The 18,793-nt window shown below is 35.7% G+C and overlaps 1 protein-coding gene across 5 annotated transcripts in view; it reads right to left on the reverse strand.

Moving 5' to 3' along the window:
- The window catches only part of PAN3 (poly(A) specific ribonuclease subunit PAN3), an 80,871-nt gene that overhangs the window by 25,035 nt on the left and 37,043 nt on the right, over positions 1 to 18,793 (reverse strand). For all 5 annotated transcript variants that reach the window (XM_035325508.1, XM_035325472.1, XM_035325478.1 and 2 more), the window contains 7 exons: positions 11,394 to 11,544; positions 3,914 to 4,161; positions 3,271 to 3,375; positions 2,606 to 2,663; positions 1,324 to 1,485; positions 933 to 1,049; positions 747 to 848 (listed from right to left, as the gene is read on the reverse strand). In XM_035325508.1, the coding sequence (XP_035181399.1) occupies positions 747 to 848; positions 933 to 1,049; positions 1,324 to 1,485; positions 2,606 to 2,663; positions 3,271 to 3,375; positions 3,914 to 4,161; positions 11,394 to 11,544 (943 nt within the window). The remainder of the gene's footprint in view (positions 1 to 746; positions 849 to 932; positions 1,050 to 1,323; positions 1,486 to 2,605; positions 2,664 to 3,270; positions 3,376 to 3,913; positions 4,162 to 11,393; positions 11,545 to 18,793) is intronic.

Below are 18,793 nucleotides of genomic sequence, written 5' to 3' on the forward strand. Positions count from 1 at the left end.
TTTAGCCACATAGATATGAGCTCCACTGGGCCACATAATATGTGGTGACAGTTTTTACTTATTAATGTAGATGTAGCCTGAATGACTCCTTTGAAGTCAGAGCATACATCTGAAAGAAAAAAAAAAATCAGACCTATGATATGGAGTTTGTCAGAAAATAATACATTAGAGACTTTTTCAGTCCATTTCTTGTCTTCAACTAGTACTTCATATTTCAAAACATTAAACAAATCACTGCCTAAAATTAGTCCTCAGAATGCTTTACAGAAAAAGATATAATTGGAGAGCACCTAAACAAGCATCACATTGACAAAGCATACATTTCTTACAAAACAACTCCAGTGTCAGGTGTCACCCTGTGACAGACCTGTAATTAGGACCCAGAGCTCATTTCCCAATCCCCTGTGCAAACCTGTTACCCTGCAGACAAATAATTGTAATTCCTTTCCAAACTGACTTTAATTTTGCAAATGAATCAAAGTCGAATGTGACCAGGAGAAGAAGCTGTTCATTTACCTTAACTGAAAAGTTTAACTCGAGGAAAAAGTTATTTTGAAAAATAGATATTAAAAAGTTTCATTCAGAAATAGAAAACGAAGAAGATTCTGATCCCAACCAGCTTATATAATATGACAAAACTCATTAGTTAAAAATTAAGATGAACAACTACTTTTGATCAGTTAATTTACTAATCAAGTAGTGGAAATAGTTTACAGAAGTATTGCATGATAATGTGTTTTCCTTACCCCATTTTCTTTTTGTGAAATAGGCATCAGCACTAGGGTCATTGAAGTGTCTGCTCATCATAGTCTCTCCTCCAGCATGAAAATCATATGCAAACACAAGAGCTTAAAAATAGAAACATGTGACAATTACTAACTCAAGCATATCTAGAAGAAAGTCTAAACACATCAGTCGGGGAAAAAACTTACAATGTTCTCCAAATGCTTTAGTGGTAAACACTTCACGCAAGGTTACTATATTTGAGTGCTGAATTTTTTTCCACATGTCAACCAATACCATGCATTTTGTGTTAACAAGACGAAAACCTAGAAAAGACCAAAAACATGGTTTAAAATGTAATGTTTGGGGGAAGGGATTATTTATTTATTTATTTAACTGTCTTCTGAAACTGCTGAAAAGCAAATAAACATTAAAATAAGACTAGCATACCTAGCAGCTGTAGTCCTATGGGATCTTCTTGCTCTCTTAGGCCCCACAGAATTATTCTATCAAAGCTGTTCTGAGCTTTACATGTAGCTCAAAATATTTAAACAAAAATAGCACTGGCATTTAAAAAAATGTCAACTTAATTTTTCTCACCATGTATCCTCCGAAGGCAATATGGCAGATCATCTTTACTATTTACAGCTTTATAGCATGATGTAATGTACCCAAAGTTGCTTGTTTTCTGTATCCGATTGGGTGGTGGCAGTGGTTCTAAAGGAAAGAGACTGTGGTAGCTGTCCACTTCCGCTGGAACTGCTAAATAAGCGTACATACAGGAACATACAGGGTATCAGTTATCTTTGAAAAAAATATTACAAGAGTAGAGATTAAATTGACTATGTCACTAACACAGAAATCCTTTACATCTTTTATGTGCATGTAAAGTTAAAATTCATTATTTCTGCTTTAATATCAATGTATGTTCCTGGAAGGGACTCCACACTGATAACTGTTGTCATAAAAATAGTTACACCAAGTAAAAATCAATAACAGATGCAGAGTTTCAGCTGCAGTTTTCTCACTTCCCTTAAAAATTCACCCTCCTGAATGATGTGTTGTGTTTTTTTCCCTGCAAAGATTCATGGATAAGCACCAATTTCCATACAGACTTCATATCATTGTAAGAACCCTATCCACACAAAAGAACAAACCTGAATATTGCATTGTAACATACTGGTTTCAAAAACAGAGGCATTGAAGATTTACAACTCAGATTAAGAGACTGCAAGAAGAGATACACTTGTACCTCAGCTGGGTTGGTAAACTAAACTGCATTTTAGACTGTATCACGATCATATTAAACAAACAGTTGAAAAGAAAGGATACTTCAAGCAAAACAGTCTGTTTAAATATAAATTGAACAGAATCAATTGGAAGTTCTCAAAAAATTACAATGAATACTATGCTCCTCTTGCCTGCCAACTAGTACAAAGCCTCTCTGATAAGCCAGCCAATTTGTTTCAAAACAACAAAGTTTGCTAGTATAGCATTTGAAAACACATAGTAGGCATTCCTTTAGAGGATGCACGTACAAAGTAATGCAATCCTGCTTTACAAAAATCTCTCTTGCCTTGATGTTTATTTCTGTTTCACTAATTTTAAGTGGTCCACAGCATTTCAGAATTTCAAACCAGAAGAAAGTTATAGAAGAAAAAATGAATAGAAGCAAGAAACAATTTTCCCATTTCTGAAACACTTTGTATCTTGTTATCTACAGCTCAAACTTCATGAAAGATTAAGAACAGGTGTGTTGGGTTTGTGGTTTTCTTTTGTTATTGTTTTGTTTCAAGACACAGTTTGTATTGTTGAATACACGCAGTTGCAGAACAAAGTGATCACAGTTTAATTTAATAAGAAATTAATAAGAAGTCCTTACCAGGAATATCAGCCTGATCAATCTGGGCCATAGTTATTAAGTGTCTGTTGATCAGTTCCTGAAGAATAAATTATGTCAAGTTTTGAACCTTATAATTCATTTCATCATCTTTGGTAAATTAATAGTACACTGTCTTTGAAGTACCAGCTACTTGTACTAGAATAGCACGTTGATGCAAATGTCCCAGGGTGGGGAAAAAAATATTAGCTTGAAAAAGCTAATGACAATGTGAAGTCTTTTGTACCTCCTCCCTTAAAGGAATTAGCCTGAGCTAGCATTGAAAGAGGCATCTACCACAGCAAAGCTGAAATATAGTTAAAGCCAACCCTCAGAGAATGGCTAATTACCTAACACCTTTCATTTCAGAGAAAGACTTTAAAGCTGGATAGGATCACCACTTAAAAGAATGCTACATAGATAATTCATGCATACTAATACATAATATGCAACAAGTAAGAATACTTAAATAGGAAATAATGGCACGCAGGTTAGATTGCAGTCACATATGCTGAAACCTACCCCAATCCTTCACAGGACTAGATTTTTAAAACTCTCCTTTTGGAAAAGTGACTACACCTATTTTTAGTAGTTATTTCTCTTCTGCTACTGATGATTTTCTACTTTTCTCCAAGATATGTGACTTCCCTTTAAATTCTCTATCTTACCTGTCTGAGCTCATCTGCCATGAAGAAGGAAGGTGCATTTGCTTTTGGCTGCATGTAAGCAACATGAGGTGCAGCTGGATGGTAAATGTGATAATTTGGAAATACCTAAAAGAAAAAAAAAAAAAGGCAGTTTAAAATCCTTAAGCATAGGGAAAAAAGGAGTTTTGTCATCCTGTTATACTACTGAACCATAAAATCTTCAGGCACGGTGCATATTACAAATACACTGCCAGATGCATTAGTTTCTTCCTGTGATGTTCACTACCGATGATTTCAATGATGTGTGCACGCACATAACGTTCTTGTAAATGCCTTTTCCCCTCCACTACAAAAGTGAGATTTCTTTAACCTATCAAACATGAAAGCAATTTGAAATAATCGTTGATGTTTTCTATGTATGTATCCACTGAATTGCATGAAATGCTTTCTCTACTGCTTTATAAAAACAAGACTCTATATAAGGTAAATGAAGAATACATGAAAAAGTTCTCCGGTCTTTAAGTTTCAGTGATCTCTGAGAACAATTTCAACATTTAAAAGGCCAAGTCTTGAGAGAAAAATGGTTCCAGTGTTACAAGTAACCTGTATAGTATTAATCAGCTCAGTCTTTGGAAGCTCCATATACTTTTGCATAAAAACATACCATTCCTGTGAGAGGTGCTGGAGTTGTATCAGTATAGAAGTATGTCGTTCCACCCACTGTTTCCTTCTGGATCACCTGGCCAGTAGATGGAGGCTGGGAGACAGCATTAGCAACAGAAGCAGAGGCACTAGTAGGCACCATATAGTTTGCTGGGTTAGGAGTATGACTTCTTCGTCGAGGAGCAGGAGATGTATGAGGAGTTATTTTGGGGGAATGAAGAGGAGAAGATCCTGCTGACAGTGACATTCCTTCGAGAAACAAAAGGAGATATTGTTGATCGAATCTCTGTCATTGCTACAAACGTCACTACACTCAGTTCGGAATTAAATATTACTCTGAGCAGGTGAGAGGTTTAAGGATTGGTACCTCTTTATGAAGAATTAAGTGTAAAGCCATAAGAGCATGACTGGAACAGATAAGTTTTCCTGAAAAAAAACTTTACATTCAGAGAGAAAAGGGTTAAGGACTTGGGGCCTACACATGAAGAACTGGAAAGACATAGTAGAAAGGGAGGAGATGAACCAAATTAATGCTTTGTCTGGAAGAAGAGAGTTTATTAAACTGCACAGAGAAAATATTAACAACTGCCTGATAAATGAATGTTTACGTAACGGTTACAGGAACAGTCACGAACTTAGCCAAGCTTGAATTCATTTAACCTTACACGTGTTCATTTTAATAGAAGTAACTCCACAACTGTAAGTTACTATTAATAGAGTTAGTACAGTATACAAATAAGCAATACACTATTTCTAATAATTTCAGGGGAGAAATCACCTATTTTCCTGTCATTATCAAATAAAAAATACCCCCCAGAAGATCTATTTGTTATGTAAGGACAGATAACTTCTCAGAATATGAAATCTGCTGGGTATTCATTCAAATTTGTTTAAAGTGATTTTACTGATCGCTGTTTACACTAGGCTTAACAGAATACTGGCAATTAAGCTTTAGAAGCCTAGCTTCTAAACATAGTGCATTAGTAAGGGGAAAAACAAGGGCAACTTGTACCACACACATGCTTTTTAGTTACCAAAAACTGATTTAGTTATTTCATTCAAGAGTTATTGTATGCAAAATACTCAGACATGTCTATTTATAAAATTTTAGGTATCAAAAAGCCTTTCAGGGTGCTGCTGAGGAACAGAGATAACCCTTCAGAAAACTTGTATTTATGGTAGAAGATACTAGTTATCTAGGTGTTCTAATACAAAGGAGAGCATTTCTGAAATCTGATGTTGCTCAGCTCAGATTAGAAGGTACTTTCACTACTTTAAGAGACAGAAATATATTAGTCATACTAAATTATTTTTGAAAATACAGAAGATAGACAACTTGTATATTTAATGGCTCTATGTACAGCTGAGAATTTACCTCTAATTAAAAAAATCAGTAATTTCTCAGATACTTGCTTAAATTACTTCTATTTATTAGCTCTGCTTCGTAAGTTGATATACAACTTAAGTCAATATAGAACTTGAAAAGTTGACACGTACGCATCATCAGTAACATGTAGAAGTTATCATTCATGTCTCATCTCTAAAATGGATCTCTTCTCTCCAACATTTTTATTTTATTTTATTTTGAAACACAAACCATAAAGGCAAATAACAATTTTGGTACTAATAGTTCAGTCAGTACTTGGGGAAAATAATCTGAAGCCATGTTACTTCTCATGATATTAGCACAATACCAGTGACCTTTAACTGCAATCATTTAATTAGCATCTCAGAAACTAGTAATCCAGGACAACTATTTCTTTGATTAAGCATTTGTGATGAAATAAGATTTTTCATATATATCATACGAAAATCTGAGATCTTGCTTCTTAGTTAGGTCTCCTTAGTTTTATGTCTTCTAAAAAGAATAAAATAATTATTAAATAGCAGCTCTTACAGATATGATTTCAAACATTTTCCACTGCAAGACAGTTTAAAAATTTATTCATTCCAAATAATAGTTACAAATCTAAATCTTTAATGTCTTTGAGTATTAATGTGTGAGTGAAATAAAAGAAAGATGATCAATTACACAAGTCCTTTTCAATGCCCTTCTAGCCTCATTCAAGTCTGGTTTTGAAACGACCTTGAGAGTTCAATGAAAGTCATCTGTCAAGCAAAACATATGGGCTTCTCATTTGCCAATATACATAATCAGTTCAAGATATGAAAGAAATTTGACTAGTTTATTTTCATACTACTAGAACACTATACAATGCATTACAAGAAATTTGCTGCAAGCACTGCAGTGGGTTCTGGCAGACAGAGGCAACAAATACCCGAGGTGATAGATTCTTTTGAGATCTGCATTAAATTTTACAGAGTCTGGACTTTTAATTATTAATACTTAGTCACATGTAAAAGAAAAAACTAAGCTCTACATCAGTTCCATTACGTAACTACGTACGTTTAGATGCACAAACTCAAGCAGATCTCACCAACTTCATTAGGATTTTAATGTTAAAATCTTACTAATATTAATATTTAACCACAATAAAATAGGATGAGACGGCAGAACTCATGCCAAACACCTGCAATAGGCAGCAAGTGGAAATTACTTCAAGAAAAAAAAGATTGAAAGTGGTTGCTTTAAAAGCTGAACGTGATTTTCCTACTGACTCACAGGTAGGAAAATGAGAGTAATGAGCATATGATGGTAACTGTGATGAATGTGGAACACAGCTCACAGAATTAGACCATTTTCAACACTGCAATTTTATGTAAACATTTATTCACATGAGTGCATAGGAAAAAATGGGGATTGAATCTAGTTACAATTATATTTCTACTTACAATTGTATTTTATGTAACTGCACCAGTGCTGTTACATATGTAACTGCACCTGCACTAGTGCAGTTACATAAAATACAATTGTAAGGTGCTTCAAATTGTCCTTCGAGAGCTCTCGTTTCTAGTAGATGACACTCAGTTCCTTGTATTGGTGAATTCCAATGAAGAAGTCAAATGCTACCTTGAATGGTAAGTTGCAAGAGAAAGCTTTTTTTGCTTCATGGTTATTCGCTCCAACAAATATGTCATCATAGCAAAATGTAAGTGGTTGCAGGCTTTCAAGCTTTTTTGCAATACTCACTGCAACTGTGCAGGTTACCTACACATACCTGGAGCCCCTGCTGCTAATCCTCATTTTACACAGAGGAAGATCATATTATATTACCCCTCTCTATTGTTACATTTTCTCTTCTTGCATTGTTGTTTTGTTTGTTTTTTGAAGTTTCATTGAGACTGACAGAAGAGAAGCAGTAGACCTTGAAATTCATTTGAGGCACGGCCCAAAGATTTTATAAGGTGTACATTTTTAATAAATGTATTGCATGCTACAAAGCCTTAAGTTAAATGCCAAGTTATATTTTGAATTTGAGAATTCTACAGATGAGTAGCATGAAAGAAAAGACATCAAGCTTGAATTCTCATTAAGGACTCAGTGTCTACAGTTTTTATAGTCACTGAAAGTTTACTGTGAAGCAGGATTTCATTCAGCTCATGTGTATGGAAATCAGCTAGCCTACAACTAGCATTTCAAAAAAAGAGTAATCCAACATGTATATATTTCAAAACTTTATAACCTTTTAAATATGTATATTTTTAAATCTTTGTCTATGAAGGTCTCCCTACTGAGAGGGGATCTTATCAATGTTTACCTGAAGTGTGGGAGACAGAGAGATTTGGCCAACCTCTTCTCAGTGGTTTGTGGGGATAGGACAAGGGGCAATGGCCACAAAATGAAGCACAGGAAGTTCCACACCAACATGCGAAAGAACTTCTTCATGGTGAGGGTGACAGAGCACTGGAACAGGCTGCCCAGGGAGGCTGTGGAGTCTCCTTCTCTGGAAATATTCAAGGCCCATCTGGACGCCTACCTGGGCAGCCTGCTCTGAGGAACCTGTTTTGGAAGGGGGCTGGACCCGATGATCTCTTGAGGTCCCTTCCAACCCCTACAATTGTGTGATTCTGTGAAATTTACTCAACTATATCCATATCCCTATACAACTAAGGATGTTAATCCCTGTACAACTAATGATGTTAAAAGTCAGAGGTCAGAAATCAAATGTCTAATATTATCATGATTATGTTCTGTACTTTAGAGATACTCTACAATACTAGGTACACTGAGAAATGACAAATTGAGCTTAATAATAGTTCAAGGCTGTTTCAAGGATCTCTTGAAAGCAGTATGTTTAAATTAAGTAAAAATTATGTTTTCCATCAGATCACTAGCATTGTAGCTGTGTATTTTCAAGATAATTAAATCTGCTTAATTCCATAAAAAAATTATAGTTATAAATTCCTCCTCCTCAATTTATTAAAGATAAAGATAATTTTACAGTCTCTCTGCCTTCCTTGTATTATTTTTCTAGGACTGTGGAACTTTCTCAGCAGCACATACTTGGTATGGGAGGTCACAGCAGGCTCTGTGCCTCCTGGCTCCTAAGCCTGCAGATTCAGATTGCTAGGATTAAGACTAGAATCAAGATCTAGGCACATGCACGGTATTAACATCTGGCAGGTATATACAGCTGCTATCAGGATCTATACATTCTGTATAGGCTCAGATTCTGACTTCAACTAAATACAGAAGCTCTGGAATCAGCAATTTGCTGTAATTTACACCAATGACAAAGCCATCACCCTTTAACTATAAGCCAGCTTAAAGAAAACCAAACCAGACAAACACTTTCTCTTTTGGGAGCTATACATCTATTCTCTTTCAAGGTTAACTTAGCAGCGATGCCTTATCACTTTGATGACATCCATTAATTTCCTTGATATGCTTTGTTGCCATGTTTTAATGGTGCTATTATTGTGGAACTGCTACAGAGAACTGGGTAGGATAAGTCTTCAGACTATTTGAAGACTAAATTTCCCATGCAAATGCCAAACAGAAAGCACTTAACTAGCATGGAAGCAGAAGCAGCGGGAATAGGGCAGTATCCAGGGAAGCCTAAGAAAAGACTGCTTGGAAAGGATGAAGATCTGCTCAAAACTTTGATACTAGTGTTCTCCAACTATTTAAATGGTATTTTATCTCATTGTTATAATATTTTATTTAAAGCTATGGAGATGAAGATTGACCCTGCATAGAGATTATGCTAGAAGCACTTATCTAAGTAGATACGTGAAAGAGTAGGAGTAGCTTTTTTCCATGCTGTGTCCTAATGGAAGTGTCAGGTATGGATGAGTTACCCATCATGACAGGTTAGGCTTCAGCTTCTTCCAGTATTGCTGCAGGACTGTTGACAAGACGGATGCAAAAAATGTTTTCCAGGGACACTCAATTTTGTGTCCAGTTACTTATAAAATACTAAATGTCAAAAATGTTTTTGATTTACACCTACCTTTAGGGAAGTCTCAGAAATTAGATATGTAGGAGAACTTATTTTTTTCCATCCTCAAGAGGGAAATCAAAGGATTGTTCTCTACTTTGCAACGGTTGAATTGAAGTATGGATCTTTTAAAGAATTCCCCCTACATTTCCTTATTTAATACAAAATATTAATTTCCAGTATTCTGTAAATTAATGCAAGTAATCTTAATCTTATGCTAATGTTTAAATCCTCAACATTTTCCTAAAAGCTGTTCTACTGTTCTCTTTCCAGTTAAATGGTGCATACATTTATTTAAAGGAAAACTCTTGTGAACTCTACATTGATAAGCAAAAGCAAATTCAAATCAAACCAATAACAGATCTTCAACAACCATTTTAATGACAATTTCTGAACACATTTAATTCTTTATTTTGATATCCACTATAACCCAGATGGCAAAGTTTCCCCACATAAATACTGTTTTCGTACTTCAGGGTCTAGTCCTTTATGAAGAGCAGCTCCTAACTCACCTTGAGGTAGCAGAAGGTTTTTGTGGTTGTATACTACTGGCAGCTAAGCCACTTCAAAACAAGTCTCTGTGGGTATTATTTACATTGCATACTTCAATTCAGAAAACTCCACGCTCAGTGTAGAGAAAGAAGCTTCTAGAGAAATTCAAAGCACCCAACTCAGACTCCTGCTTTGAACTGATATTCTCTATAACTACACAGAAAGAGCACCAAAACAATCTAGTCTTGCCTGAAATTAGCGCTTATGAAGACTCCCCCATCCCTCTTCTCTTAAACAATAGTATTTGAGCCTAGATAGGTTTCAGCAATGACATCTGTATTTTTCGGACCTCTAGTTGTTGTAAGAACTTCTTTCATTAACATTGTTACTTATCCTTTCAAGTATTACTTGCAGATAGTAAAGAAATTGGACTTTGAAGGATCCCTCATATCCCACTGGACACTTTCCAAAAGTGGATCATTTTACTGTATTCTATTTAATCCTTTATATATTTTTCAATCCAGGTGACAAGGCTGAGATGCATATAAACACAACAGTTTTCCAGTAAGACTGTACAGTACAATATAGGATGAATTAGACACAGTACTGCATTATGTTCATTTGGTCAGCAGAAGCACCACTTTCCTACTGATTTTTATTGCTGCTATCTGGAAAGCCTGAAGTTCTGTTGAACAGACAGTAATTGCCAGTACTGCTTTTAAAAACACTAAACATTTACATTATTTGCCCTTTGGTCTTCTAGCAGCTACCAAAAGGTGCTTGTTCCTGAGATAGATTGCCACAGGTTTAAGTACATAAAGAAATTTGCTAAAGAATCTGAAATGGGTAACATCCAGATCTATTCATCTCTCTGTCTTGAAACTATTCCATTTTTCTACAAGGCAAATACTAGAATTAACTGTTTAAGGATCAGTTCAAAAGATGTATGAACAGCTTGAACTTAAAGTTTAGAAAAAGTCTTGTCAGTCTGAATTCTCTGACTGCTAAGAACACATTTAGATAAGAGCTTTAAACATGGGAAATAACCTGAAGTTGATCTTAAAAATGAAACTACATGATATGACAAATACACTAACAGTTCAAATCATTTGCCTTGCTATTATGATGAGCTTATGTTCTCCTTTTTGTTACTGATCAAAAATTTAAGCTCATATACACTATAAACATTGAAAATAGTTACATCTAGATTATATCCTATAGAAACAAATCAAGAGAGCAAACAATACCAGAGCACATTCATTGTACACCTCAGAGTATTTCTAGTCTAGAGCTAGTTTAAAACTAATCCAGGTACTGCTCTAGCAAGGACAGTGCAGAGCACAGTATGCAGTAATTCACCACCTCTTTTTCTCCAAAAAAGCAGAGTAAATTAGCCTGAGTTAATTTCAGTGCTGCTATGGCTGAACAGATTTCACAGTCTGCAGTGCTATTTCCATTCTACTAAGAGAGAGAAGTGGTGCAACTTGGAGCTTTTATGCTTGAAGATTTCCTCAAAATTAAAAGCTAAAGTAGGAGGTGACTAGATTTATACACATTAAACCTGATTATAAGCTGTCCAGGGTTATGTTTGGCATAATCATAAATTAAAAGAAGCAACTGTACCACAAATCATTACTCTCAACTTACCTGGTGCTAGCCCAGCAGTAGCAGGACTTCCCATGGAGGGGTGAGAGAACAAGGCTTGAGAGAAGGCAGACATACTTGACTGGGATACATTACTCAGCCTGGAGGTTGATCCTCCTTTAGGAATAAACTCACTTGCAGTAGGGTTTGGTGTCTGTTTAAAAACAAATGTAAATTAAATGTTTATTTTAAATGTGAAGAGATGGACAATGCCTATTTGATAGAAAATACGTTTTATGCAAGCCTACCAAGAGCAAGGGATATTTAAGTTACGTACAGCTTGCTGACAAGAACAACAGATGCAGGAAGCTGGTCTGCATGAACCATTTTAAATATTTTTCTGCCTCAGATGTGAAGTAGTGTTAGCAAGCTTTCCACATGAAGGGCTGAGGTATGAGTTCATATAAGCACTTGGCAAAAGGCTTTTCCATAAGCATTATATTATAGAAGTTGGAGAACAGACTTGACAGTAAGAAAGCCTTGCCACTGCTGCACAGACTGTTCTTATGTGACTTTAGAGAATTCATCGCAAACTAAGGAGCAGTTTCAAATTAAAGCAATAACAATTATGTTCCCCTTCTATGAAATTAACTTGTTTTAATGATATATTCCATTTTATCCTTTAATAATGACTTTAAATTTGGTTTAACAAATGGATAGCATTAAAGTGACTGTCAAACATTTAATATTTACTAATACATAAAACATACAACCAATTTTCAATTTCTATTAAAATCTGTGCTTTTTGGGGGGTGGGGGGAAGAAGGGGGATAGGAGTTTCAGAAGACATTAGTGGAAGAAATTAAGACAAAACCAATTATTATATGAACACACTGAAGTGTTTGAAGATTATTACACGTTAATTGTCAAAAGTTTGGTTTCTGAAGTCTAAACAAAAAGAATAAAATGAAAAGATAGTAACAACGTGCAATAGATAAAGGATACAGCGAAGATAATCCATAATGGTTTCCCAATGCAAATCATATTTGATCACTTTGGTTTTAGGTAGGTTTAAAACAACTAAATATTTCAATGGTTAGTTAACTTACATTTTCACCAATGTGAACAAAGTGACATAGAAGTTAGTGTCAGGTTAGAAGTGTGATTATGAAACACTAAATTAGTGCAGAAGACTTTGAAAAGTATTCTTTTTTGTGCCTTTTTTTTAAACACCTTTATTTGGACAGGTCAGCCAAATATCATAGTATCGATGTATTTCAAAGCAGTGGAAAAGAAAAAGGATTCTAAAAGCTGTAAACTTAAAGAGGATGCTCATGTTTAACAGCAAATAGTAAGAATATTCCACCTTCAATCACATGACCACTAACCACCTTACTATGTCACACATTAGTCATTCCATATGTGCATGTGTCTGAATATTAAAGAACATCCATAACCAATTATGCAGACTATTGAATTAAAACACTTAGGACTTACATGGGTAAAAAGTTCATAGGAATCTTAAAATTCTTCAATCCCATTTAGTTAAGGAAAGCTTGCTAAGGTATACACTAATGCAGCAAAACAAATGGTAAATTGCGTTATACAGACTAAATTAGTAACTGATGTCTAAACTCAAAAGGTAATATTCCAGACTTATCTGAATGTTAGGTACAGGAATAACTAAAAGAAGGATGTTTCTCTAGATAAAACTTGGCATGCAAGAAGTTAACCAATTCTACACAAAACTGGAGTTGACAGAAGTGGTAGAGAGCTAAGTAGAATTTGTCCAGGTAGTGACAACAGAAAATTCATCAGACAAAACAACTGGGACAGCAAGGGACAGAATTTGTAGCACTTTACTAAAAAGGCATTTCAAACTACTATGAAACTCAAGATTGTTTATTTACTTATTTACTGTTAAGACTAGCCCTGGCACATCCACAGATCTACCACATCTAAAAATCTTGTCAACTAGGCAAGAAAGACAGGAGATGGCAAAAAACTCAGAATGTGTAAATGGAGAGAAGACACCTTCTAGAAGATACCTTCAGCCTTGAAAAGAGCAACTGAAGGAGTTCCCAAAGTCTCATCCATACCATTCTGGTTAAACTTTTATTACTTTCACCAATTGATTCAATTAGTGCCTACAGAACAGGACTTCTTTATTTCAAATGCACTTGACATTTGCTCAGAGACACTTGCAGTTTTGGTCTCTAAAACAGCTACTTATATATTCATCATCATTTTACAGTGAAAATACTTGAGAACTCTACTTTATCTGATAGATGTTTAGTTTAGCCAAACAGAGCAGGCCAGATTATGCTGTAGAATTAAACAGAGTGGCTCAAAATGCATGATGGAAACTCAGTTTTCATTCAATGTTTAGGTGTCACAATTTAGGGTAAGAATCAAAGCCTAATAATGATGAGATGTTCCTATACAATAACTTACATAAAATGCTCTCACTGAAAACAGGCTTGAATTGTCAAGTTAGATCCTTTAGTATAAAGGCCTGTTTTACTTCTGAGGTCACAAACATGAAGTTGTAATCCAAAACTTTCCTCACTGCACAAAAAAAATCACAATTGGAACCAAACTTAAATAAAAGAACTTTCCATATTCAAGCTGTTTCCTAGGTACAGAAAAATATCTGAGCTTTAGGGTCACCATCCAAGCCAAACTTATCAAGCTAATACAACAAAATTTTAAGAATTTGTGATGAAAAATAGTTAATGCTTTGTCAGAAGATTTGAAGCTTAAGCACTAGGCCACATTTCAATACATGTTGTATGTATTTGAAGCTGCAGTTCTTACAGAATTTCTAAAACCATACAAATTTTCATCTGACCTAAGCCACTTTCTCTGCACTTTGATTCCAACAAACATATCCCAAATACATCTACAGATTCCTCATATCTGCAATAAGTGCCTAGTTTTAAGACAGATTCAACTTAATTAGTCTTTATTTCCTGATCTCAAAGTAGCTTCTTCATGCTAGACTGGGCTTAAAGTTTTAAGTCTGAGGATTGGTTGAAAAAAAAAATCAAATAGAGAAAAGAGGAATTTAAAACTTAAATACTCTGAGTAATTAAAAGAAAACAGATGCAACGAATACTTAGAGATCACGTAATGAATTTAGTAATGAGGTGACATTGAAAACAAAAGGGAATGCACTTCCTGAAACACAAGCAAACAAAAAAGCAGCTAGCACCATCTGCACTATGATACTGACCGTATCTTCCAGTTTCAAGTGTCCTATAGAGAGGCACATGCAAAATGATTTCAAAACACACACCAATTCATTCGTTTGTATAAATGAGAAAACAGAAACACGTACAGCTCTGTTAGCTACGTTCAATTTTTCTAAAAACTACCAAAAATAAAGTAACTATCAACTCACGTCCCCTAAAGCTGCCAGCATTAATTTTTTTCTTTCAGCTTGGCCAATTTAAGTCTCATCCTGCTTCTCCAGTAGCTTGATAAAAATACTGTCAAACTAAAGCAGGAACATATCTCCCATAGGTATTGTATGAACTAATACCTGCATCGTGCATTCTTACCAGAATGATTCAATGAGAAAATTTTACGAAAAAATGTACTACTTTGAAGTTTTTTATGCCTGTGCTCTTCCAAAAAGATAATAGCCTCCTTTTAGTCAGCTTGGTGAAGAAACTTTCAAAGAGACCACAAAATGGAGTCCATCCAAATCCGTATAAAAAGAATTCTATACTTCAGTATGCAATAGAGCACAAAATGTTATAAAACACATACAAAAAGTCCAAATTAAGTCTGAGTTTAGTCATGATGCAATTAGTAAAGATGGAACCACAAGAGGAGTAAGATGGAAAAAACTATAAATTGATTCATTTGGATCACCATTCAGCACAGAGTTTAATCTGTCTGGTGGCTATTATGTTTTAAACACTTAAGAAGATTGAAATATAGTGGTGGGGGTCAGAAACAAACCTTCTGTCAGTACTACAGAACAAAAATTAAAGATTCCTTAAAGGAAATTGCAAATGAAAATAAAGATCGTGCTGAAAGCTGAGGGTAGAGGATGAGGTATCTCAGCTGTGTGCCATTGCTGACAGAACTGCACAACAGCATGCACCTTCACTGTATGTTGCAGTTGTATATAAGAACAGCTTTTTGTAGTCTAGAAGATGACAATTCCCATTTCATCAACTGATTTCAATGCAGTTTTTCTATACATACCTCGATGATAAACTCCTAAGGCTCTAGTGCACAAATTTACAAATTAATCTGCAAATTGCCTTGAAGTACAGAAGTACCCTGTAATGCGGGAGGAAACTGAGACAAAGACTATGCAGCCTTTTAAAGGTCATGTAGGGAGTACAGAGAAGTACTGGAAACTGCCCTTCTCTCTCATTTCCAGTTGCGTGCCTCACAACAGAGCTGTACAGCAGTGGCAGAGCCGCAGCCTCCATTTCTGTGGCTGTAACACTACTCAGTTATTTCCAGTTACACACTACCAAAGGCCAGCTACCTAAAGCAAAAAGTAGGCAAATTTCATTTTTTATTTCAGAAGAACGTGCTAATGTACTTACCACACTAAAAACTGGAAACAAGCCTTTTTGTCCTCTTTTTATGTTGTCCTTCACCTCCAAATTCATGCTGATCTGTTCTGACATCCCGAATTGCATAGTCCTGTAATGGTTACAGAAAGCCACCACTAAACTGTACCCAAGCTACGAGCAGGGCAGTTCTCTGCCAGTCTACTATTTGGCATAGCTTTCAGAATGTCTTATTAATTCAAAAACATGCAAGAGCTTTTTTTTGTTTTGTTTTTCAAGTAGATAGATATGCCATAGAAGGAGCTTCACTTAACAGAGAGCATCGCGGCAATCCCCCCGTCTCCAGGAGGATTCCTTGATGACTGTGACATCAGAGAAGGACACATTCTGGGATGTCAGAGCAGCCCATCAGACACCGGAGGTTACCAAGGACTCCAACACAAATCTCTTTCCCTCCCACTACTGAATTTGTGCAACATGCTTCCTTATTGTAGTTACTGTCACAAGTCATTACATCACCCACACAATAAGCTGTAGCAGTTCAAGACCAGGCTGGATGGGGCTTTGGGCAACCTGGTGTGGTGGGAGGTATCCCTGCTCATGGCAGGGGGGTGAAACTCGGTGGTCTTTAAGGTCCCTTCCAACCCAAACCTTTCTGTGATTCTACAATAAATTTTATTTCATCAGGTTTACTAGCTATATTCCAACATTGCTCTTTCAGAAAAATTAGAGACTGTTTCATTTAAACACACTAAAATGTCTTAGCTTAAACACAGACAAAAGTTATTTGCTCCACTTTTTGTTAGCAAAATACTTCAAAGTATTGTTAAAACTATAGTTTAAGTCTGTGTTTCTGATGGCAAATATTTGAAGAAAAATCATTTCTAAGATTTTATTTTTTTTAATTCAAGAAGCCAAAAAAATGCTGTTCATTGTGCTTATAAACTGATCCATATAACAAAGTCATATCCATTCCTACTATCCTATGTATACTTTGATATTATGATATGTGTCCCATGGCATGATAGTAGCACAGAACATTTCCTCGCACAAGGCAGGACATAACACTGAAGAATAAACTTGGTTTGTGCTTTTGCTTTTTATGGCACAACCCACAATACTGTGCATCCACTGTGTGGACTCCAGTTTTAAGGACTGGGTCATGCTTACATGACTAAAATAAATAGGTTTGGATTATAAATCCACAGCCATGCAAACAGCTATAACATTTTACAACGCATCTTGCAAACTAGCTTGTTGTGTAGAACAGCCATTTTTCTGACAAAAATCTCCACACCTTTCAAAAAAGCACTTAACATTGCACAATGAAACAGGGTCTTCCCACACCTTAAATCACACATTTGGAAGAGTGGACATTCAAATAGGCGCAAGAGCTTCAACATTTGCACAGCACTAGAAGCCTTCAGCAATTTTGAGATGCATGTCTGCTTCTCATCTTCAAACAAATTAAAAAAGATGCCCTCAAACAGATATGCCTTCATCACAATTTAACCTTTCTACTTATCCTTGCTAGCACTCATTATCAGCCTGGATTTAGTTCCTATTACCTACATTCACATCTGCAAAAAACAGCCTGTCTTTCAAAATACTGGAGACCTATCCTATCTGTGGATTCATGTCCAGAAGTAGAAAAAAACAAAGTCAATCTGAAATCTCAATATGAAACTACCTTTTTTTTAAAATGTAGTTTCATGTAGCTAACTTCTCTAATAACCACAGCCATTTTTTGTGCTTTTACTATTAACATTTCCGATTTTTAAAGTTCTTGAGCTTTGTTTTAGCAGTGACTTCAAAACTGTTCACATGAATGCAAAGACTTAAAAGGATCAGAATAACATCAAGACAAAATTCAGTCTCTTATCTATGTAGAGCTTTATCTCCTCAATCTCCTCAACACCCTGTTTTCATACCCTTCTGCATTCACTCTTGCCAAACTCCACTATTACTGTGCTATCCCTTCCCTTTTTTCCTCTAACTAGTTCCTGTGGCTGGAACTTCCTTCTCCTCTTCTTATTTCTACTAGATATGCATATACATACTTGTTCAGGTCCCACACCTCCATTGTAAATTATGTAAACACACTTCATAATACAAAATCCTAGGTCGTGCATAGTTTAATTTATGTAGTGGGGACTGGCACTATAAAGGAGCTTGGAATTGCACCAATGCCACTAACCAAAGAAAGCTTAGGGACCTTGAGCTTCGTAGGACATAGATACTGAAGACAATTGTTCCTGGCCAGAAGCTCCAAATCTCTGCCTACTGGTTCTCCAGCCTCCAGGAAAAAAAAAAAAAAAAAAAAAAAAAAAAAAAAAAAAAAAAAAAAAAAACCTTAGTAGTTCCACTTTACTGTTATGCAGAGTAGATCGATGACAAACCTTGACATTACACATAAAAGCAAGAGAAAACAATGGAGGAAAAATAGGACTTTTCCTGCTCCTTAAAAGCCCACTTGAAATTTGAAGACTGCTTTCTCTCTCTCTCTTTTCAGAGCAGCTGCCTAGTAATTAGGGTTTGCACTCCCCATTAGATAAACGTGGTTAATTCAATCTGTCAATCTGCTCTCACTTGAGAAAAGCAGTGCTTCACTGGCTCCAACCACTCTTCTGCAACCTTGCCTGGTCCGTCTACTGTTTCCTTAAGGTTTTGTCTTTTTCTGCCAGTGGCTTCTCTGCTTCCCCAGCAGCAAAACGGACAAGACTTATGCCCAAGCAGCTATGCAATATATTATCATTTTGCATGCAACATACTGCCTATGACTCTGCATTTCAGCAATGCAAAGATATCCAAACATTAAGGAAAGCAAAACTAGTACGGTATTGCAGGGCTCTAGTATCAACTTCATGTCTGCCCTTCTGTCATGTTGAAAGTTTAGTGACACTAAAAAATTTAAGGGGCCACAGA

This window comes from Oxyura jamaicensis, chromosome 1, assembly GCF_011077185.1.
Source record: "Oxyura jamaicensis isolate SHBP4307 breed ruddy duck chromosome 1, BPBGC_Ojam_1.0, whole genome shotgun sequence".
NCBI lineage: Eukaryota > Metazoa > Chordata > Aves > Anseriformes > Anatidae > Oxyura > Oxyura jamaicensis.